This window comes from Lemur catta, chromosome 1 (genome assembly GCF_020740605.2).
Source record: "Lemur catta isolate mLemCat1 chromosome 1, mLemCat1.pri, whole genome shotgun sequence".
Taxonomy (NCBI): Eukaryota; Metazoa; Chordata; class Mammalia; order Primates; family Lemuridae; genus Lemur; species Lemur catta.
In genome coordinates, this window is record NC_059128.1 from 112,262,758 (window position 1) to 112,285,466 (window position 22,709).

Consider the following 22,709-nt stretch of genomic DNA (forward strand, 5'->3'; position numbering starts at 1 on the left):
CTCCGCGCGCTCCCTGGGCTGGGCTGGGGCGGGGCCAGTGAGGGGGCGGAGCCCTGTCTGGGGGCGGAGCCATAACGCGGCGGGGGCGGAGCTAACAGCTGCGGCGAACCAGGGCCTGTGCGGCCTAGGACGTCCCCGTCGCCTCCGGCCCCGCCTCCAGGGGCGGGATTGCGTGGTGATTGGCCGATGCGTACGAGCGGCGTTGACCATTGGTCCGCGGCGCTGTCGGCTCGGCGGGCGGTGCCCGGACGCAGGTGCCGGCTGGAGCGGAGCTAGCGGAGCTGACGGGCCGGGCCGGGCCGGGACCCGGGCCGGGGTGAACCGAGGGGCCTGCGCGGCCGCCCGGCCCGGCCGCGGATCAGGTAGGCACAGGCCGACAGGTAGACCCAGAGGACGCCGGTCCGCGGGGCTGACCCGGGTTCGAGGCCGGAGCTCGGCCCCCCGAGCGTGACAGCCGGGCTGGAACTCTTGGCCGCAACCTTCCCCGACTCGGGGACCGCAATTCCCGTCTCGAGGCCGGTGGGAGGTATCTGGAGCCCGCCACACAGTAGGCGCCTCTCCGAGCCTCGATTTCCCCATCTGTGAAACTGGGTCATTCCATTGCCAACCAGATGCGGCTGCTGGGAGGATTTCGGGAGGTGGCTGGCTGATGAGGAAAAGCGCCCTGCACACAGTAGTCGGTCAATAAGTGTCTTTCCCCAGCCTCTTTCTCAGAGGGGGCTCTGCCTGGACAATAGTAAATATTATAACAAGTCAGGCACTATGCACAAAGATGCTCCAACAGGATGCTGCTTGCTGTGTGGGTGCTCAAAACAGGGTAGTCAGCCTTGATAGGATTAGCTCATTCAGCCCTCTAGGAACCCCACTAACTAGGTGGAAGTCCTAAAAATGTTCCCTGTTATGCAGATGAGGCAGTCGAGGCTCAGAGAGGTTAAGTCTCTTGCCCAGGGCCACACAGCAGACAAGGAGCAGCGCTGGGACTGGAACCTGGCTTCTGATGCAGAGCCATCCAGTACTGGAGGACATACAGGGGCCTCTCTGGGTGAGTGAAGAGGAGTGAATGCGTTTGCCAGACTCTACATTTATCCTAAACAATAATAACAGTGGGCATTAATTGAGCACTTACTGTGTGGCAGGTGCTGTGTGTCCTCTCATCAAACCTTCCCAACAGCTCTGTAAGCTGATAAGGGTAATTATAACAAGAGCTAATATTTATTGACTTCTTAATATTTACCGATGCATGAACAGGGTATCATTATGACACCCGTTTTACAGATGAGGAAACTGAGGCTCAGAGAGTGAAGCAGCTGCTCGAGATCACACTGTAGGGAGTTAGGGCCCTCTGACTCCTCTTCCCTCAGGAAAAGGAGGCTGGAGGCTGGGAAGGCATGGAAAAGATTGGGATGCCTCAGTGCCACCCCAAACCTAGCCAAGGGTGAGCTTTGGTGGAGGAATTAAGCCTGGAGGCTCCTTCTCCAGAGAACCCTCAGTAGACTCAGCCCACCTGCTCGAACAGCATGTTTGACAAAGGAGAAGGAGGGGGCCAAGAAAAGCAAATTGACTTGAATCAGGACCCACAGTGGCCGTGGCAGTGGCAGAGCCAGGACTTGAAGACCCAGATCCACTCACTGGACTGCCTTAAGGTCAAATCATGGCACTGTCCCTTTGTAGCTGTGTCACCTTGAGCAAGTAGGTGTCCCGCTCTGAGCCTCAGCTTTTTCACCTATCATATGGGGGTAACTGTTGGTTGGTTGTGAAGACTCTATGCAATCCGTCTCCTGGGCATTAGGCCAAGTTTGCCCAAGGCACTGGCTCACTCCCCCATTCCAGCAGCCCCAGAGCTGAGTCCAGCCTGCAGCCACTGTCTCCTTGTGCCCAGCCCTGAGTATGGCCTCTTCCAAACCCAGACCAGGGTGGTTTACATGAACCTCTCTCCTCTAAGTATCTCTGATTGCCACCACAGGGGCTGGCAGCTCAGGGTCTGAAAGCCAAGAGATGTGGTTCTCCCACTCTGTTCTGACATGGAGTGGGGGCTGAGAAATGACTGCAGCTACAACAAATGCAGCAGCAACGAATGCAGCAGCGATGGATGCAGTAACTCTGAGCCAGACACAGGTGCTGGGGACAGGGGGGAGCAATCTCACAGGGTCCCCTCCTCTACAGAGTTCACTGCAGAGTGGGATGACATGCATGGTTAAATAAGTAGATGAATATGCATTATAGAGCATTTCAGAGATGGGCATATGCCATGAGAGGAGTAATGTGGACCTCAGTGTCACTTTAGCCAGCCTGGTTGGGCATGGCTCCTCCTGGAAGGTGACCTTTGAAGGGGACACTTACAACAACTGTTTAGAGCTCAGTGAGATGATTAACATATATGCAGATTGCTTGGAGCAGCACCCAGTCCTTAATAAACAGGAACTGCAATTATTATTTGGCCATTTGCAGACCGTGCATTAGCAGATTCACCAGTGGGGTTTTTTTCCCCCTCTGACAGTAAAAGAAATGATAGAACATAACATATAGGAGCTGTGATTGTTCTTGTAATGCACAACTTTTGTAGGAATGTTAAGACCGATCCTCAGAGAGGCAGGAGGAACGGACTCCTCTGTGTCTGTGTTCCCTTGGAGGGCAACCTCCAAGTGGCTTCCATTCTGACCTCTGTGCTGGAGGTTCTGGTGGCAGGTGCACAGGGGGAACAGCAGCATGTAAGACATGGCAGCCCTGGCCACTGTCCTGGGGCTGTTATCTCAGGCCTGCAGCCTTCCTCCCAGTCTCTTCCTGCCTTTGGCTGATACTTGCTTATCTAGCCCTACAGGGGCCCTACCGTGGGCACTCAGAAGGCCATATCGGACCAGGAGGGCTTTTGGCTGAGTTCAGAGAGTTGTCAGTCCATTGGCAGAGTGTCCTGGTGCAAAACTTAGTCAGTAACCTATAGGGCTGGGTGCCGTGGCTCACGCCTGTAATCCCAGCGCTTTGGGAGGCCAAAGTGGGAGGATCACTTGAGGCTAGGAGTTCAAGAATAGCCTGGGCAACATAGCAAGACCCCATCTCTATAAAATAAAAACTTTAAATAATTAGCTAGGCATGGTGGCGCTCATCTGTTGTCCCAGCTATTCAGGAGGCTGAGGCAGGAGGATTGTTTGAGCCCAGGAGTTGAAGGCTGCAGTGAGCTATGATTGTGCCCCTGCACTCCAGCCTGGGCAACAGAGCGAGGCCCTGTCTCTAAAAACGATAATAACGTACACTGCTCCTCCCTGCTTTGGGGCTCGCATTTTGCCTGGTAGGAATTGGTAAAAGCTGACTTGGGGGAGGGGTGGGGTATTTTAGTGAGCACCTGTCTGCTTCCCTCGCTTGGAGTTTCTCAACACTATAGGGCCTGCCGCTGGAGCTTTGGACTCTCACTCTTGGAAGCAAAGGCCTGGGGGTTGGACAAGTTGGTGACAGAGATCCTTGGCTCTGGGGCACCTGTGTTGGCTTTAAGGAGGTCTCTAGAGAGGCCTCTGTCACTTTCATGAAATTCTCAGAGGGGAACACACATCGGGATCTGTGGGCTATTCTTCAAACCTCATTGGCTAGCACAGGGACGGAGGAGGAGGTTGCCTAGGGTTTCTTTCTGCTGGTCAGACCCCAGAGCAGAGGGCAGGATCCTCCTGTCATCTCCCAGAGCAGACAGACTTTGGAATTGCTGACTTAGGCTCCCACCATCTCCCATAGCCTCCCCTTGGGCACAGAGGTGTGGCTCAGAGCAGCTGGTCTGGTGGTGAGGAGAGAGGCTGCCACCATCCTCCCCAGCCATCTGCCACTTCCCGGATGGCCTGAGCTACCAAGGAGTGCACAGTCCTGCAAAAGGCCATGAACTAGGAGGGTCCAGGTGACTCACCTTTCTGGTCTGTAGAGCCAAGTTTCCAGCTCTGTTCTGTTCCACTCAGAGGCAGAGTTGTGTGCCCCGGGCCCAGCCCCAGACAGGAATTGAATCCTTGGAGGTCAAGTCTGTACATGGATGGTGGGCACGGGACAGATTCTGGCCCCAGAAAACACCAAGCATGGGGCCTGGCACACAGGAGGTGCTCAATCATTGTCAGATGCTGTTATCATATCTGGAAAGGTGATATAGGTGACATTGACTGGAAGGTGGCCTTTGATGGCGGGAGCAGGCCTAGCTTTTCTTAGGACAGTGAGATGTAATATAACCCAGGCCCTCGCTGTGTGGCAGGCCTGGGCTGAGCTGCATGTGTCACCTCATTGACTCATCCCTGGCCCCCACAAAGGCCCTTGTTACAGATTGGAGAAACTGAGGCTCAGAGAGGCAGGTCCTTGCCTATGGTCCCTAGAGCCTTGACAAGAGGGGACTCAACCCCTGGTCTGTTGGGCTCATTAACCTCCCCGCTGCCCTCTCCCCAGGCTCCTGGAACCATGGGCCTCAGGCCCTGATGACACTGGGTTCCCTGTGGCCATGACGACGGGTGATTGCTGCCACCTGCCTGGCTCCCTGTGCGACTGCTCTGGCAGCCCCGCCTTCTCCAAGGTCGTGGAGGCCACGGGCCTTGGGCCACCCCAGTATGTGGCACAGGTGACTTCGAGGGATGGCCGGCTCCTCTCCACCGTCATCCGGGCCTTGGACATGCCGAGGTGAGTGAGTAGTGACCAGGCAGGTGTCCTGGTCTTCACTCCCTCTTCTTTCTGGGCCTCCCAGTCTGGGGTCAGAAATCCAACCATCTCGGGAGGCCAGATGCATAATTCTGCCAGAGAAAGGGGCCCAAATAGTAATCACCACGTGGAAACAGAGGCCCAGGCCAGCCAGGAAAAGCCAAAATTCCAGATTATTACATGAAATCTGAAGGTCAGATGTTGGCAAGTAACTCATGCGTTGGAGAGACAGGCTAGGGAGTGGTTAGGCGTGCCAGCTGTGGACAACTAGCGCTGGGCTCACATCCTGAGTGGCCGCCTCTCTCTCTCTCCCAGAGTGACCAGGGCCAAGTCACTTCACCGCCATAGCCTCTGAAGGGACAATCTTCCTCATTAGTTGCTCGGGAGAAGACAGTGCCATCATCCCCGTGCAGTGTCTGCAAGGGCATTGGTTCAATACCCGGTAAACCTTCAATAGATCTATTTAAAACTCTGTGTTGGCCTTCTAGATCCATCTGTGTGCTGAATCTGTCTGCTTCGCCAACTTTTTATCAGTTCCCAGGGAAAGAGTCTTTAAGAAAACTTCTCCCACGTTGAAATCCATTTTAACTCGCTTGAATTTAAAATAGCCACCAGGTTGGCTAGGGGGATAGGATTCTAAATGATTTCTTTCTCTTTTCAGTTTTTTGAGTTTTATGAATTGTCATTCAGTTTATTTGATACGATTTAATTCATGAGCTTTTTTTCCCCCAAATTTTAAAAACTGGGATAAAATATACATAATATTTACCATCTTAACCGCTAAGGGCACAGTTCGGTGGCATTAAGCGCATTCACAGTGCTGTGCAACCATCACCACCCTCCACCCCCAGAACTTTCTCACCTTCCCAAACTGAAGCTCTGTCCCCATGAAACACTCACTGCCCGCTCCCTCCCTGGCCCCTGGCACCCACCATCCTACTTCCTGTCTCTGTGAACCTGACCACTCTAGGGACCTCGTGTGAGTGGAATCACACAGGATTTGTCCTTCTGTGGCTGGTTTATTTCACTGAACATGATGTCCTCAAGGTTCATTCGTGTTGTAGCAAGTGTCAGAATCAATTGATGAAGTTTTTTATTCAGAAATAAAAATAAGCCGACAGAAGCCTTGAGGCACTTTGAACTTACTCTCTAGGGCTTTACCTGCTGTCACTTCCTCTGGGAAGCCTTGCCTGAGCCCAGATCCGATGGGATATTCTCCTTGTGACGTCTTCCCAGGCATTGGCTTGTACGTTTCCATCTCCTTAGGTAGAAGGCAAGAGAGTGGTCCATGTTGGTAGAGCCAGGCGCCAAGTGAGGGGAACCTTTTTGGGCACAGGGGAGGAGGCTGGCTGTAGCTGGGGTCTCCCTACGTGACCCCACCTTGCTCTACCCTCCCTTTTCACATCTGGGGAAACCCAGGCTCCAAGGGAGGTAGACACCCACCACGCCACAGTTACTGTGCACACCTGAGGCTTGAGCCCAGGGCTCCAGCTCAGGGGAGGGAAGTTCCTTTGGTCCCACCAGCCCACCAGACCACTGAGCCCACAGGCATGTGGCATGCAGCAAGAGTGGCCTCTCTGTGATCCTGGATGTCCCCTCTCTTGTCTTGGCCACTATGTGCCGCTTCTCAGGGACCCTTTCGTAGGTGTTGCCCAATCAAGGCGTGGCTGGTGGGCAGGACTGCCTGGCACCCTGCGGCCACAGGGCTCCCCTGGATCTGCTCCTTGGCCCCTTTGCCGGCAGCTTCTGTCCCTGCCGGTAGCTGGTAGCTCCGCAGCCTGAGGGTCTCATTGCCCTTTCTCCCCTCTGCCTTTGGACACATCTCAACCCAAACATTCTCAGGCTAGAGGCCCAGGGATGTGGCCTTCCTTCCAGCCTCCTGGCTAGTCTCTCAAGAAATAAATGGGGATCCTGCCTCCTGCCACCTCTGGAAGGAGCTGGGCTTGGCAGAGGCCACACACAAAAGGTCACCAGAGTCCCCTGCTGACCCTATAACTCTTCTTAGCGTCTGACATTGGAGAGCTGTTGTAGGACTTAAAGATGTCACATCCAGTGCCTTGGTTGGTTCCAAGACTATAGAAATAAAGTCTTCCTGCCTCCAAGCAGACCCTGATTCCTGGGGGCACATGGCAGAGACCTTGGTAGAAACTAGGTGGGGCGGAGCGTTCTGGACTCTGAAATCTACAGAGGTCAAAGAGGAAGGCCCAGGAGGAGTCTCCAGGGCCCAGAACAGTCTACAAAGCCTAGGACTCAGGGTCTTGAGCTCTCTGCCCACTAGGCTGTGAGTGAGCTGAGCCCTTTTCAAAGCTTTCTTGAGCATGTCTGTATCCCCAGCCCTTCTCCATTCCCCACCCCCCCCTTTTTTTTTAAAGACAGGGTCTTGTTCTGTCACCCAGGCTGGAGTACAGTGGCATCCTCATAGCTCACTGCAGCCTCAAACTCCTGGGCTCAAGCGATCCTCCTGCCTCAGTCTCCTGAATGGCTGGGACTACAGGTGTGCACCACCGCGCCCAACTAATTTATTTATTTTTTGTACAGGTGGAATCTTGATCACGCTACTGCACTCCAGCCTGGGTTACTGAGCAACATCCCGTCTCTTAAAAACAAACAAATAAAAAAAGGTCAGGTGCGGTGGCTCATGGCTGTAATCCTAGTACTCTGGGAGGCTGAGGCAGGAGGATCACTTGAGCCCACAAGTTTGAGGTTACTGTGAGCTATGATGATGATATGACACTCTAGCCCGGGCGACAGAGCAAGACTTTGTCTTAAAAAACAAAAAAAATAGTATTTTCCTCCTAAGCTCATTGTGAGAATGAGATAAATGAACCCAGATGTTGCTCTTAGAATAGTACCTAGTACATAGTAAGTGCTCAATAAATATTAAGCTTTGGTTTTTTGTTTTTTTTTTTCCTTTTCTCTGAATTCGCTCTTTGCAAGTTTTCGAGGGTTTCCCAGAACAAAGTCCAAACTGACATGGCTCTTCCTGAAGGTTCTTGTCATTTCTTGACACTTCTTATCACTGAATTGGTTTCCAGAGCAATTCTTTTTCTGTTAACTTTTTTTTTTTGCGCACGTGTGTGTGTGTGTGTGTGTGTGTGTGGTGGGGAGAGAGGGTGGGACCAGGGCATGCATGCCCTTTGGCCACTCTGGGAGGAGATAGGAGCCCAGGCATGGGTCTGCCCAGAAAGCAGGCTCTTCTAAAGACAGCCATGCCCTATCCCACAGCAGGAGAGTCTGAGAAGAGGGTAGAAGACAGTCATTTCCGAGGGGAAACGGTGTTATCTGGAAAATAGCTCTTCTCTGTGCTCCGATGTCTGCATTCTGGGCAGAAATGTTTGGGAAACAATGACTCATGCGTTGAGCCCGCCAAGGCCACACCCCCCCGCCTCCTGAGCCACCCCAGGAAGAACACAGCATCCCTGGGGACTGGAGACTTTCCCGAGGCAGCTTTCTGCGGCTGCTTTTTATGTCTGTTTCCCTCTCACAAGAGCAAAGGAGCAGGTGAGCACTTCTGTCTGGATGCATAGGTTTCTCAGGCAGTGTGGCCTTCAAGTGTGGCTAGATCCAGGGCCTCTGATGATGTCCACCTTTCCCTGTCTCGTGCCTCTGCTTTCTTCTGTGTTGGCATCATTCACAGGCTCTGCACAGAGACCAGGCGGCTGCCAGCAGCTCCAAGCTTACGTCAGCCTTGCTGCTGACGGTTCTAGAGTTTAGGGAAAGGAAAAAAGGAATTTTAGGAATTGGTTCCCAGTGGCTCTGATTGCATTACACAAGCCCTTCCCTGAGTCGGTCCCCGTGACCAGGGGTGTGTGATGTCCTGATTGTCAGGCCTGAGGTCATCAGGGGTGTCATCAGCTCTGCTCTGGTCTTTGAGGACCAAGAGTTGAGAGTGGAGTAGTTGCCCAGGACAATCAGGGTGGTGTTGTAGGGCAGGGAGAGGACACTGAGTAGGCAGGTATAAGAGATGCTTGCCCTGGGCTTAAAAAGGTGCCACAGGAGTCCTGGGAAGGGAGCACATCACTCTACCTGTAGGAGTCTGGAAAGGCTTCCCAAAGGAGAGGACATTTGGAGCTGGGCATTGAAAGATGAGTAGGAGTTCGCCAAGTGGCAGCATGGAGACAGCAGCGAGCTTGTGGTCTAGCAGGTAGTGAAGCAGAGGCAGGCAAGAAGCCAAATCATTGCTAACGGGTCCTATCTCTGTGTCCAGTGATGGTCCCTTCTGCCGGATCTGCCATGAGGGAGCAAACGGGGAGAGCTTGCTATCTCCATGTGGCTGTACTGGCACGCTGGGAGCCGTGCACAAGAGCTGTCTGGAGAGATGGCTGTCCTCGTCCAATACCAGCTACTGTGAGCTGTGCCACACAGAATTTGCGGTGGAGAAGCGGCCCCGGCCCCTCACAGAGGTACCCGTCGGAGCCTGAGATTGGGGTGGGCAGAGGGGAAGAAAGCATGCATGGGGGTCGGAGGCAGGAGCTACCCTAGGGGATTCTGGTGGGCCAGGGACCTCCCTACACCCCTCCCCAGGTAGATTCTGCTGATGGGGGTGGGGGACCACGCCTAAGGTTCTAGACCTGCCAAACCCAGTACCCCCATGATGTTTGGATTTACTCTTTCATGAGCAAGTATTTCCTGAGCACCTCCAGGGTGCCCAGCACTCTGCTATACACTGGGGACCCAGCCACCAACAAGACACGTAAGGCTGGTATTCACGGAGATTTAAGTCCAGTAAACCAACGAAGCAGTGGTTGCTGGGAGCAATGGTGCTATGATTCGAATGTGTTGCAGACAGTGGGGCACATATGGAGCAATACCACGTCATACCTCCCCCGGCCAGCATGGGAGGGCAGGGACCCTTTCAGTCCCCAGCACCAGGATTTCAGGAGCAAAGCCCATTTCTCTTCGCCCATCATATGGGGGAGGCCAAGCATAGCAGGATATGGGCCAACGGTGCTCAGGCCCTGGAGCAAGACTTCCTGGGTTCTGACCCTGGCTTTGCAGACACTGGCTGCTGTGTGAGTTTGCTCCAATGAGTTAACCCCCTCTGTGCCTCAGTTTCCCCATCTGTAACATGAATGCAAAAGTGCCAACCGCCTGGCCAGGCTTGGCTTCCTGTAGGCTCAATAAGTGTTTGAAAGAAGGAAAGGACGGAGCCTGGAGGTTCCTAAGCCCTCAGCAGCCCCTCCCCCCATCGGTTCCCCCTGCAGTGGCTGAAGGACCCAGGGCCCAGGACGGAGAAGCGGACGCTGTGCTGCGACATGGTGTGCTTCCTGTTCATCACGCCGCTGGCCGCCATCTCCGGCTGGCTGTGCCTGCGTGGGGCCCAAGATCACCTGCGGCTGCACAGCCGGCTCGAGGCTGTGGGGCTCATTGCTCTCACCATCGCCCTCTTCACCATCTACGTCCTCTGGACGCTGGTGAGTGGCCGCCAGCTGCGGGGCAGGCATCTGGGGCTCTGCCACCTGCAGCAGCCAGTGACGGGGCGGGGCGTGGGGCTCCCTGGCTGGCTGCCTCTGCCTTTGGCCTTGGGCAGGGGGGAGCCCCTGAGCTCACCCAACATTTCATGGAGCTCCACATGCCAAGCTTGGCAAAGGGCCAAAGAAGCCCTCAGCTAGGTGTGAACTTTGTGCTCTAAGGGTCCAAGTGCACCTGCTTGCTAGTCCCGAGTACACACCTCCCATCCATGAACCCCCAAGGCTGGTGGTGGCCGGGAGGCGAGGAGCAAAAGAGTGAGAGAGCAAGATGGGCGGGGAATGGGTAGATAGTAAGAAATCAGATGAGGGCGGTGGCTCACACCTATAATCCCAGCATTTTAGGAGGCCAAGGCAGGAGGATCCCTTGAGGCCAGGATTTTAAGGCTGCAGTGAGCTGTGATCACGCTACTGCACTCCAGCTTGGGCAACAGAGTGAGACCTTGTCTCTAGAAAAAAAAAAAAAAAAAAAAGGCACGAAGACTGAGCAAGAAAGAAACAGGAAAGACAGAGACAGAGTGACTGAGGTTGGAGGGTTGTCCTAGACTCCTGGACAACCCTTGCTTAAAGAGAAACAGCCCTGCCCACCACTAGCATATATTTTAAAATATAAATAGGATGAAATCATAGCTACCGAGTTGCAGTCTACTTGTTTTCATTTTGCTAGTGTTGTTTAAGAAAGAAAAACAACAGGGCAGCCCCCCAGCAGGCATTCATTGTATGGGTGTACCGTATTTATTTAACCAATCCCTTTTGACAGACGCTGGGATGCTTTCCAAATGTGTGCTTTTCTCCCCCTACAACCATTTTTTTTTTTTTTTTTTTTTGCTGTTATGAATAGTGCTTTGGGCAGCGCCTGTGCGAATGTTTCTTTGGAACTTGCTTGGTTAAAGGGTATGAAACACTGACATTTAGTATTATTTATTTATTTTGAGGGGACCAGATCTCACTCTGTTGCCCAGGCTGGAGTGCAGTGGCATCATCAGAGCTCACTGCAGCCTCAAACTTCTGGGCTTAAGAGATCCTCCCACCCTGGCCTCCCAAAGTGCTGGGGTTACAGGTGTGAGCCACTGCACCCAGCCTTCCACATCATGGCTTGAGAGCTCATGTCTTTTTAGTGTCCAATGAAATTCCATTTTCTGGTTGTGCCACCATTTATTTATCCACTGGGGACAGGGTCTTGCTCTGTTGCCCAGGGTAGAGTGCAGTGGCTTCATCATAGCTTCTTACAGAGGAACATCTTGGGTATTGCCAAGTCTGGGCAGTTGTGTGACTGATTGACATTCAATCCCTCCCAAGAGGCTATTTCACTCCCTTCCCCCTGAGGAGCAGAAAGGGAGCTCCTTGCTGGGGCGAGAAGGGTGCCTCGCCTTTGCAGGACACTGAAAGCTGGTGGGGAGTGTCTCTAGGAGGGTGAATGTGTGTGTGTGTGTGTGTGAGAGAGAGAGAGAGACAGCCTGTGCAGAGAATGCCCACATGCCAGCTCTGCTTCTGGAAGCGCAAGCGCATTCCTGGTTTGGACCAAGGTGGGTGCCATGGGGGCCTGTTTTCCTTCATTGGGGGTGGAGACCTTCTCAGCCTCCCTGCTCACCACAGGACTGCCCTGCAGGTATCCTTCCGATACCACTGCCAGCTGTACTCGGAGTGGAGAAAGACCAACCAGAAGGTTCGCTTGAAGATCCGGGATGTGGATGGTTCTGAGGGCCCCCAGCACTCCCCACTGGCAGCTGGACTCCTGAAGAAGGTGGCAGAGGAGACACCCGTGTGAAGAGAGGCTGGCGGGGCCCTGCGGCAGAGAGGCCAGAGGTAGCTGGCGATGCCCTGGCATTTGGAAGGACGGAAACTGCCCGACCCTTCCTGCACGGCCAGAGCGCTTCTTAGGCCAAGAGATGCCAAGTGGAACCTATTCTGTGATCCTGTGTGTGAATCTATTTTCAGGTTTTTTGCACACTGTTGTACATGACAAGGACAGATGGACACGGTGGTCCTGGGCTGCTTTGGATGGAACAGGCACTCTAATCTCATTCTGAGGTCCATTTGGCACCTCGCGGGCCAGCAACCATGGCCAGTGTGTCCAGGGCACCCTTTGGGCTGGGAGGTTCCAGCAAGCTTCTTGCGCTTCTTCGCACCTGGCAGGCTCGCTTTCCTGGCGCCCTCGACTTTATATAAAGTTGCACTGTGTTTCAAAAACCCACCCCTGATTGAATAAAAGGAACCCTTGCTGGACAAAAGGGACTTGTCAGTTACATTTCTGAACCAAGGCCTCACGGTGAGGGACCATGTGGAGGTAAAAAACAAACACCACTCAGCTCATTTTGAGGGATCTGTTTTGGAGCCCACAGGACGAAGCAAAGTGTGAGTTTTCAAGTAAAGAACAGGTAGCAGGGTTATATAATAAATGAATTTTTTTTTTTTTTTTTGAGACAGAGTCTCATTTTGTCACCCAGCTTGGAGTGCTGTGGCATCATCATAGCTCAGTGTAGCCTCAAACTCCTGGGCTAAAGGGATCCTCCTGCCTTAGCATCCCAAGTAGCTGGGACTATAGGCACCAGCCACCATGCTCGGCTAATTTTTCTGTTTTTTCTTTTTCTGAGACAAAGTCTCACTCTGTCAGCTGGGCTAGAGTGCAGTGGTGTCATCATAGTCCACTGCAACCTCAAACTCCTGGACTCAAGCGATCCTCTGCCTGAGCCTCCCAAGTAGCTGGGACCACAGGCGTGCACCACCATGCCCGGCTAATTTTTCTATTTTTTTGTACAGACCAGGGTCTCACTCTTGCTCAGGCTGGTCTCAAACTCCTGATCTCAAGTGATCCTCCTGCCTTCGGCTCCCAAAGTGCTGGGATTACAGGACTGCACCACCGTGCCTGGCCTGATTTTACAAGTATATGTAAGAAGAACAATTTCCACTTACTTTGCATCTGCCAAGGGCCAGATACCATGCTGGACCCCTTACACTCACTAACAACTGATGGTGACAGTATCCACACTTATTAAGGGTTACTATGGGTGAGGGCCACTTCTGAGCCTTCATGGGTTACCTCCCCTCTTCCGACTCTTGCTACCACCCTTGGGGGAAGGAATGGTATCTCCTGGACTGAAGCCCAGGGTAGAGAAGCCTTTATCTAAGGTCCCACAGCTGTAGGAAGTAGAGCTGGGGTGACCCCAGGTCAGGTCTGCACTGTCCCAGTGCTGAGCTTCGTGGCCCATCTCCCATGAGGACTCAGGAAAGGTTTAGAATGTGGTCATGCTAAGGACAACACCTACTCCTTGAGTGCTTTCTGTGTGGTGAGCTGTTTAAATTTAAGGACTTTTGGCATCTGCCTGCTTTTAATGCTCACAGTGGCTCTGAAAGGGGAGTTCTGCGTATTTCTTTTTTCTTTTTTTCAGAGACAGGGTCTTGCTTTGTCACCCTGGCAGGAGTGCATGAGTGTGAGCATAGCTCACTGTAACCTCAAACTCTTTGGCTCAAGCAGTTTTCCGGTCTCCTGAGTAGCTGGGGCTAGAGGCGCCCACCACCATGCCTGGCTAATTAAAACACAATTTTTTTTTTTTTTTTTAGAGAGGGGGGGTCTCCCTATGTTGCCCAGCCTGGTCTTGAACTCCAGGGCTCAAACCATCCTCCTGCCTTAGGCTCACAAGTAGCTGGGACTACAGGCACACACAACTACACTCAGCTAATTTTTTTTATTTTTAGTAGAGACAGGGTCTCAATCTTGCTCTGCCTGGTCTTGAACCCCTGACCTCAAGTGATCCTCCTGTCTCAGCTTCCCAGAGTGCTAGGATTACAGGGCATGAGCCGCCACCCCTGGCCCCTGGGGGGTTCTTAATAACTACATTTGCAGAGGAGCAATCTCAGTGTGGTGGGGTCACTTGCTCAAGGTCTGTTTTCTGCATGAATCCCTGCCTGGCATGTAGCTCGCCCACAGGGGAATAAAAACACTTTCTGCCCCAACTGGAAGGGCAAGGTGAAGCCAATGTGGCTGTGAGAGTGAAAGAAAGCACAACGTGCAAAGGCCCCCCAGAGACTAGAACCTACTTAGCCTGTAGGAAGAGCAGTAGGGAGGACCACATGGCTGGCGTAGCCTTGGAGGGGCAGGGGCCTCACAGAGATGAGCAGGGCCTTGTAGGGTGGCTGATGGGCTGGTGGTCTGCCGGAACACAGGATCACACCCAGGTGTGTTAACTGTGCTGGCCCTTGGGGGCCAGCCTCATTCCTGCACCTGTACTTACCCCACACCCTGGCACCCACCTCTCCTCAAGCAGACTTTGGAGTGCGGTGCCTGGGGAGATGATGCAAGGATACTCCAGGACATGCCATCAAGAAGAGAGAAAGCCGTTTTCTTTGCACATCTCTTCTAATATTTTCTATTACAGTGAGAAGAAAGTTTTAGTTTGGCTGGCTTCCTTATGAGTTTTAGAAAATCAACAGGGATACAACGAAAACACACACACACACACACACACACACACCAAAAAAAAGGAAGAAAAAAAGAAAAAATAGTTTTAGTTTGGCGTTAGCCAAATTTTAATAATCTTTAATAATATTAAAATGTCTTTAATAATCCCCTAAGCCTTCCAGGAAGCCCCCCCAGACAGAATTTTCTCTGTCTCTCTGCCCAGTTCTGGTTGCAGAAAGCTGAGAGTGAGTAAGTCCAGGTATGTGGGTGAGTGTGGGGTCGGTGGGGAGATGTCTCCCCTACGAGACCCCGAGGGCAGGCGGGCGGCACAGCCAGGCGGTGCCTAACGCGAGTTGGTCTCGGGAATGAATGAATCCACAGCTGCCGGTCTGCGCCTGCGCGCGGCGAGGCCGTGGCCCGGAGTAGGCGCGTGGCCCGGAGGGGGAGGGGGCCAAAGAGGGAGCCGGCAGCGGCCCGCGCAGGCGTTACTGGTCGCACCGGGTCACGTGAGCGCGCAGGCGCAGCACCTCGCAGCCCGCTCCCTCACACAAAGCCTAGACGCGGAGAAAATGGCGGCAGGGGTCGAAGCGGCGGCGGAGGTGGCGGCGACGGAGATCAAAATGGAGGAGGAGAGCGGCGCGCCCGGAGTGCCGACCGGCAACGGGGCTCCTGGCCCTAAGGGGTGAGTATGCCACGGTCCCTTAAACCCGGAGCGGGTTTCGTCTCGGCGGTTGGCGGCCGGCCGCGGCTCCGTTAGGTCTGTTGGCGGCCTACCCCCGGCGCGGCCTCGGCGCCGGCCTTTCCCTCGGGGCCTGCCACGGGTGGGGGCGGCCCAGGCCGCGACTGGGGGAAGCCAGGCGGTCCTGGTGGCGCCTCCGGGATCGCCCCCTGCCCCAGGCCTCGAGCCTCTTCTCCCTCAGTTCCTCCGGGCCGGTTCCGGCCCCATCACCGAGGTCTCAGGCCCGGCCCCAGGCCTGGAGCGCCCCCGAGTCCGAGGCCAGCCCTGCCGCTTGCCGGGCGGGTGACCTTGGGCGCGTGGTTTCACCCGCCACCCCCACGCCGCCAGAGGTCTCAGTTTCCCGATCCGTAAAGTGGGGGGAGGGGAGGGAGCGCGCGCCCCCGGGCTCAGCGCGCGGTCAGCGGGGTAGCCGGTAGGGGAGCTGGAGAAGTGTTGGGGAGGGGCCGCGAGGCCGAGTCGGGGGCTCCTCCTCTGCCCCCCTCGCCCCCCACCCCTCGCGCGTCCCTACCCGGTTCCCCGCCCCGCGGGAAGTGCCTCCCTCGGAACCCCCCCTCGCCCCACGCTCTGGCCCCGGCTCACGTCCCTCGCCGCTTCCCGCGCCTCCTCCCCAGGTGCGCAGTAGGAATTAGTGGACAGATGGGATGTGCTGGCTCAGGGTTCACCCTTGGAAACAAGCAAAAAGTCGGGGTGGGGGAGGAACAAATACCGTCTTCCTTGTTTCAGGGGAAACTGTCCTGTCGTTAGGAGTGCTCACCACTTCCAGAAGACTCCGTCCCCTTTTCGAGTCCCGCTGGGAGCACTGTCTGGGCTCGTTGGTTTTTAAAGTTTACTTAATGGAGTTAGCATCAGCTTGTGCCCCCTTGAAACCCACGCGTCCTGATTACGGCCACTTGAGAAGGATGCTGGGGTTCCAAAATGAGCGGCCGGGGAGGCTGGAAGGGGGAAGCCTGGGTGCACATTGTGTTTCTTACTTCTTAAAAAAAAATTATGGTAAAATATACATAACATAGAATTTTCCATTTTAGCCATTTTTGAGTGTACAAGTCAGTGCCATTGAGTACACTAACAGTGTTATACAATCGTCACTACTATTCACGTCCAGAACTTTTTCATCATCTCAAACTGTAGCCAGTAAACACAAACTCCCCTTAGTGCCCCTCCTCTGTAGCCCCTGGTAATGTGTAGTCTACGTTCTCTAGGTATACATTTGCCTTCCCTTCTGTTTTAATGTGTGAAAGTTAAGAGTATATGGGGATTACAAGTGAATGTAATTAAGCACTTCTGTTAGTGTTCACTAAATGCTAGCTATATTCGACATCAAATCTGGAAAAGCTTTCAGGTTCTTTTTTCCCTTAGGTGGGGAGGACCAAAATACCATGGTTACTGGTCCTTAGAAATCAAGAGAAAAGCTTCCTTTGATTATTCCCAACACTTTACTGTTGAAAACTCTGGAAAGGGATGTATTCATTTAGACTTTTTCACTGTCTGTCTAGGGGAACTCAGTAGGATTTCTGAGGGCCATATTTTGAGGGCTTTAAGGTAAATTTATTTCCTGTCTACATGATGGAGTGCACTTTGCTAGGCGACAGTTTGAATTAGTTTCAGATTATAGCATCTGAGGCACGTTTTTCAAATTTTCCATTGTCTGCTGTCCATTTTCAAATAGTCATTTTGTGACTGAGTCATTTGACAAACACACGTGGACTGTTAGAACCTGGAATTTTTACAAATGAAATAGTCCTTGTTGGAAAAAAACCTCAGTCTACTACTGGCTTAATAGAGGATACTCTAGGAAGCTGGCCACACTTAGATCTTTTTTAGGGGGCCTGAGGAGTTTTTCATGTGTGTGTTACAAAGCTCTGGAAGCAAAGCTTTTTAGAAGCCCTTGCCCAGAGTGGACATTTTTTTTTAGTAAGATAATTGTGCTGTGATAAAGTTAAGTGGAATTGCATGGCAGGGGGCCTGAAGGAGGCAACCCTCCCCACAACTGCTGTGGTCTGGGACATGTTCAGTAGGACAAGGACCATGATGTGGTGGAGAACATGGTTGGGGAGAGGCAGAGAAAGAGGAGAGTATCCAAAGACCAGGGATTTGGGTATATGCTTTATTTATACAGAATTAAAGTTACTGTAGCCTTTAAGGTTGGAGTCCTGGAGACCAGCTGGTAGGCAATGAATTCCAGGCTAAGGAATTTAGATTTTTATCTTGGAAGTCTTTGAGAGATAGAAAGAAAATAGAAACTTGGTTCTTTTGACCTTTGTCTCCACCAGAAGTGGAGTGTGCAGCAGAGCAAAAAGATGTCATGAGTTTAGGCTGGGCGTGGTGGCTCACGCCTGTAATCCGAGCACTCTGGGAGGCCGAGGCAGGCGGATTTTTTGAGCTCAGGAGTTCGAGACCAGCCTGAGCAAGAGCGAGACCCCGTCTCTACTAAAAATAGAAAGAAATTATATGGACAGCTAAAAATATATATAGAAAAAATTAGCCGGGCATGGTGGCACATGCCTGTAGTCCCAGCTACTCGGGAGACTGAGGCAGGAGGATTGCTTGAGTCCAGGAGTTTGAGGTTGCTGTGAGCTAGAATGATGCCACAGCACTCACTCTAGCCCAGGCAACAGAGTGAGACTCTGTCTCAAAAAAAAAAAAAAAAATGTCATGAGTTTGATTGAGGACCCCAGTTTGGAAATGTTTTGCAGTTGACTTCTTTCCTGGGTGTGAGAGAATGGTTTGCTTTATTTGGATAAGAAATCTATTCCATTTAAAGTCAGTCAAGATTTAGAGCTAGGATATATTTAGTCAAGAGGAAAAAAACATTCATTTAGGTTTTGGTTTTTTGTTTTTTTAAAATAAAGGTTGCATCATATATTCAAAATCAGTGGCTTCCTGATTAATTTTTGTGGCTGAATCAGAAAACATTGGATATTTTAAAAATAAAAATTTATCCCTTATTGAAATGTTTTTCTTTAAAAAATTGAAAAAAGATTTATATTTAGCATCGATTCCCAAGGAGATACTGTTAGCATTGACTCTTTTACAATCAAGAAAGCTTTTTTAAAAAACATAGTTAAGAAAATCAGGTTAAGGAACTTGTCCTGTAGACTGTAGGGGAGGCCATCTTGACTCCCAGGCCCTTGCTGCTTTCATAATGCTACTCTGGTGACCACTAACTAAACAGTCATTTGAATTGGTTTATTCGGACCAGATTCCTTCTGCTCTGCAATGATTTGAGTGTTTGCTGGATGTTAAAAAGTAATTGTATACTTGGTAAAAAAGGAATTTTGAGGCATGTCAGATTGTGAGCTGGAGATTAGAATAGGGGGCACTGGATTATTTGAAAGCGTGCTGCCAGGGCTTTGCTTTCACTTTATCCTTTGATTTTATTCATGGTTAGGGAAAGAGATACTAGCTTGTAAAGATTAACTGGCTTGTTTTTTTTCGGAGGGGGGATTCTCAAATGGGTTCTCCCATTACCATGTTTTGCAGTCGCAGTTAAAAGCTGAATTGCCCTTTTGGTAGCCTATGATGAGGATAATGCCTAGGTTTCCTCAGCCATGGCTCTAGTTGGCTAGTTTTAAAATCTGGGCGGTAGATGCAACATTAGAACCTAGGAGTGAATCAATCTGTCTCCCTACCCTTCTCAAGAAAATTACTGGTAGAAAAATATATCATTGCCACAGTTACTTAACTGTGTGCCAAGAACCTCTCCTTTAAACTTGTAAAGTAGGTAGTAACCTGCATTTACAGATGAAGGGACCGAGGCCTAGTGAATTGGGGCTGAGACCCTAGCTTTTAATCACCTGCAGTACTCTCCCTTCCATACTTTCCAAGCTGCTTTTTGTTGTTCTGTTTGTTGATTCTCACAGCATCCCTTAGCGCTAAGATGGGTACAGGTTATGCTGGTTTTGCTGGTAAAGAACCAGAGAGGAAAAGAGCTTGAGTCACATGGGTAGTTAAGTGGTGGACCTGGAGCTGGAACAGTGCTATGAATAGTGCTCCACATCTTAAATGCATTAGAGGAGCTCAGGATTTAAAGGATTTCTGTGAAGAATCACTTAAAGTATAGTTCACAAGGGCAGGGGACGTTGTCCCTCAGTGATCACAGTTTCAGGGTATTGGGATTGCTGTTTCAAATTGCACCCTTCCCTTGATTGAGAAACTTCGAACGTGATGAGCATTATCCATCAGAATGGCATGGAGGCATAAGAGGGTTGAGAATCACTGTTTTACATAGTAAATGTAGCAGTCTCTTGTGCAGTAGGCACTCAGTCTTTTTATTAGTTGTGATCTGTATGTTCGGTGTAATTCTAGCATGGTGGAACATGATAAATTGTCAATTTCCAAAGAACTCAGTGAAACAATTTCAAAGCCATATTAAACATAATTGTGTTTTAATGTCTGGGAAGGTACTTGGCAAATATTGTTGTGAAACAGCAGCTTGATAGAATGGCAGAAAAGGTTTTTGGCTGGATATGGTGGCTCATGCCTATAATCCTAGCATTTTGGGAATCTGAGCAAGGAGGATCACTTGAGGCCAGGAGTTTGAGACCAGCCTGGGCAACACAGAGAGACGTTGTCTCTACAGACAATTTTTAAAAATTAGCCAGATGTGTTGGCTTGCACCTGTAGTCCTATCTACTTGGGAGGCTGAGGCAGGAGGATTGCTTGAGCCTAAGTTTGAGGTTACAGTGGGCTGTGATGATGGCACTGCACTCCAGCCTGGGCGAGACCCTGTCTCTTTAAAAAGAAAGAAAAAGAAGAAAAGGTTTTTATTATACTGGGTCTGTTTAGAACTTCAGGTGAATGATTGGGTGCTAGAACCAGATCTCGCCAGTTTAGGAAGATATTAGTAAGACATTTAGACATTTAGCTGGCCTAGGTAGATCTGCCTATTGTGGCTTCAGTTTCTTTGAAAGATTACAAATATGTTACTCAGTGGAGTTTGGGTTAGGTTTGAAATTTAACAAATGTAAGTAGAAACTGTTTTTGAAAAAGCAAGTCTGTTGTATAATTGGCACAATAAACTGCACATATTTAAAATGTACAGTTTGGTAAGTGCTGGCATGTGAAACCCTCACTGAAATCAAGCTAACTATATCTGTAACCTCCAGAAGTATCCTTTTCCCCTTAGTAATCCTTATCTCCCCCAATTCCTCCCCGCACCTACTCTGCTTCCCCCAGACAACCCTTGATCAGTTTTCCATCAGTATACATCAGTGGTTCTCAGTGGGTGACCCCCCTGGAACCCTTGGACATCTGGAAGTGTCTTAGAGATGTTTCTGATCTTCACCTTTCTGACTTGGTGTGAGAGTTACTGGTGTATCTTGGGTAGAGGCCATGGGTGCTCTTAAACATCCGTGCAGTGCACAGGACAGCCTCCCACAACAAAGGATATCTGGCTCAAAAATGTCAGTAGCACTGAGGTTGAGAAACTGTGCTACAGATAGTTTGCTAGATAAAAGATTTTCTAGAGTATGTGGAACCGTATGGTATATATTCCCTTTTTTGTCTGACTCCTTTGAGCATAGTTAATTTAAGATTCATCCATGGTAGTGCATGTAGCTCATTGCTTTTTGTTGCTCAGTATTATTTTGTTATAAAGATATACTACAGTTTATTTTCTTTTTAGACATTTGGGTTTCCAGTTTTGAAATATTACAAATAATGCTGTGTATTTTCAGGTACAAGTTTTTGTATGGATATATGATTTATTTTCTCTTGGGTAAGTAGCTAGTTGTGGATGATTGGGGTCACAGATAGGTGTATGTTTAAATTTTTAAGAAACTGCCAAAGTGGTTGTACCATTTTACATTTCCACCAGTTCCTCTATATCCTTGCTAATCCTTGGTACGGTCATTCTTTTTAATTTTAGCCATTCTAATAGATGTATAGTGGCATCTTGGTTTTAGTTTGCATTTCCCTAATGATTGGTGATGTTGAGTGCTTATGTGCCATCCATGTATCTTTGGTGATTTGTTTTTAAGTGTTTTGCCCTTTTGAAAAAATTGAGTTTTTATTACTGAGTGTTGAGAGTTCCTTTCTCTTATATATTCTGGATAAAGTCCTTTATCCAGATACATGCTTTGCAAATATTTTCTTATAGTCTGTGGCATTATCTTTTCGTAGTCTGAACTATGTCTTTCGCAGAGAAGTGTTGGGTTTTTTTTTTTTTTGAGACAGGCTCTCACTTTTTGCCCAGGCTAGCATGCAATGGTGTGATCCTAGTTCACTGTAACATCGAACTCCTGGCCTCAAGCAGTCTTCTGCCTCAGCCTCCCAAAGTGCTGGGATTACAGGCATGAGCCACTGCACCTGGCCTTACAGAGCAGCAGTTTTTAATTTTGAAGATCGACTTAATCAATTTTCCTTTTTTAGATTTATGACCCATTTTAAGTTAATTTTTGTATATGGTACGAGGTATGGATCTAAGTTCATTTTTTTGCATATAGGTAAAACTTTTATAAGAGACTTTTAAATTCTAAGTTCCTTAAATACTGCTTTAATTTTATTTTCCATAAAAATAGCCAACAGTTACAAGGTTATGTGCTAGGATGTGTGGTCAGATAATCTTGGATCCTCCTTTTAAAATTTAACTTAAGCATTTTTCTGTTATACATTCTTTATAAACGTCATTTTTAATGTCTTAACATTCCAAATTTGGGGTATATTAGGTTAAAGGAATTTATTTTATCAGTGTTGCCAAATCATAATCTGCCTATAAAAAATGTACTTTTATGGGAGGCTGAGGTGAGAGGATTGCTTGAGTCCAGGAGTTAGGGTTGCAGTGAGCTATGCTTGGGTCACTCACTGCACCGCAGCTGGGGGACAGAGCCACCAGACCTTGTCTCAAAAAAAAAAAAAATTTTTTTTTAAATGTACTTCTAAAAAGCTTTCAGAGTTAAGTATTATATATATTTTAGGGCTAGAGAGGGATATTCCCCCTAATTTTATACTGAAGATAGTGAGAAAATAGGATTAGACATGAGAAAAAGAAACTTATCAGGATGCTACTCTTACACTGTCATATCATCTATACTTGAATATGTGTTTTGAGTAAGATTTGAGAGTCATTCTGTACAGTTCTGCCAAGAATGGAATTGGTGCTGGGCCCAGTGGCCTATGCCTGTAATCCTAGCAACTCTGGAGACTGAGGGGGAGGGATTGCTTGAGGACAGGAGTTGGAGACCTGCCTGAGCAACATAGTAAGACCCTATGTCTAACAAAACAAGACAAAAAAAACACAATTAGCCAGACCTGGTGGTGTCTATAGTCCCAGCTACTTGGGAGGCTGAGGTGAGAGGATCATTTGGAGCCAGGAGTTACAGGCTGCAGTGAGCTATTTGATCATTGAGCCACTCCAGCCTGGGCAATAGAGTGAGACTCTAACCCCTTTTACGTATGAGGAAACTTGGAGAGAGGAAATGATTAGCCAGAGGATTTGTTTACAGAGGTGCTGTGC

General features: G+C 50.1%; 2 protein-coding genes across 13 annotated transcripts in view; both read left to right on the forward strand.

Annotated features, from left to right (window-relative positions):
- The first annotated feature begins 213 nt into the window (after positions 1-213).
- On the forward strand, positions 214-12,349 carry MARCHF2 (membrane associated ring-CH-type finger 2). Of its 5 annotated transcripts, XM_045547997.1 has the most exons (6): positions 907-1,042; positions 1,964-2,115; positions 4,405-4,632; positions 8,858-9,053; positions 9,855-10,064; positions 11,728-12,349. In XM_045547997.1, the coding sequence occupies exons 3-6, from the start codon at positions 4,457-4,459 to the stop codon at positions 11,884-11,886; spliced, it is 741 nt and encodes a 246-aa protein (XP_045403953.1). In that variant the 5' UTR covers positions 907-1,042; positions 1,964-2,115; positions 4,405-4,456; the 3' UTR covers positions 11,887-12,349. The 5 variants fall into 5 exon arrangements, with proteins under 5 accessions (XP_045403943.1, XP_045403969.1, XP_045403962.1 ...); XM_045547987.1 differs by lacking the exons at positions 907-1,042; positions 1,964-2,115 and adding an exon at positions 214-362; XM_045548013.1 differs by lacking the exons at positions 907-1,042; positions 1,964-2,115 and adding an exon at positions 256-362 and having other exon boundaries at positions 11,715-12,349.
- Positions 12,350-14,842: 2,493 nt separating this feature from the next.
- The window catches only part of HNRNPM (heterogeneous nuclear ribonucleoprotein M), a 39,812-nt gene continuing 31,945 nt past the window's right edge, over positions 14,843-22,709 (forward strand). For 6 of the 8 annotated variants that reach the window (XM_045548056.1, XM_045548072.1, XM_045548046.1 and 3 more), the window contains exon 1: positions 15,012-15,199. In XM_045548056.1, the coding sequence (XP_045404012.1) occupies positions 15,087-15,199 (113 nt within the window). In that variant the 5' untranslated portion in view covers positions 15,012-15,086. Of the gene's footprint in view, positions 15,200-22,709 lie in introns of all 8 variants that reach the window. The other 2 variants (XM_045548036.1, XM_045548027.1) reach the window with 2 other exon arrangements.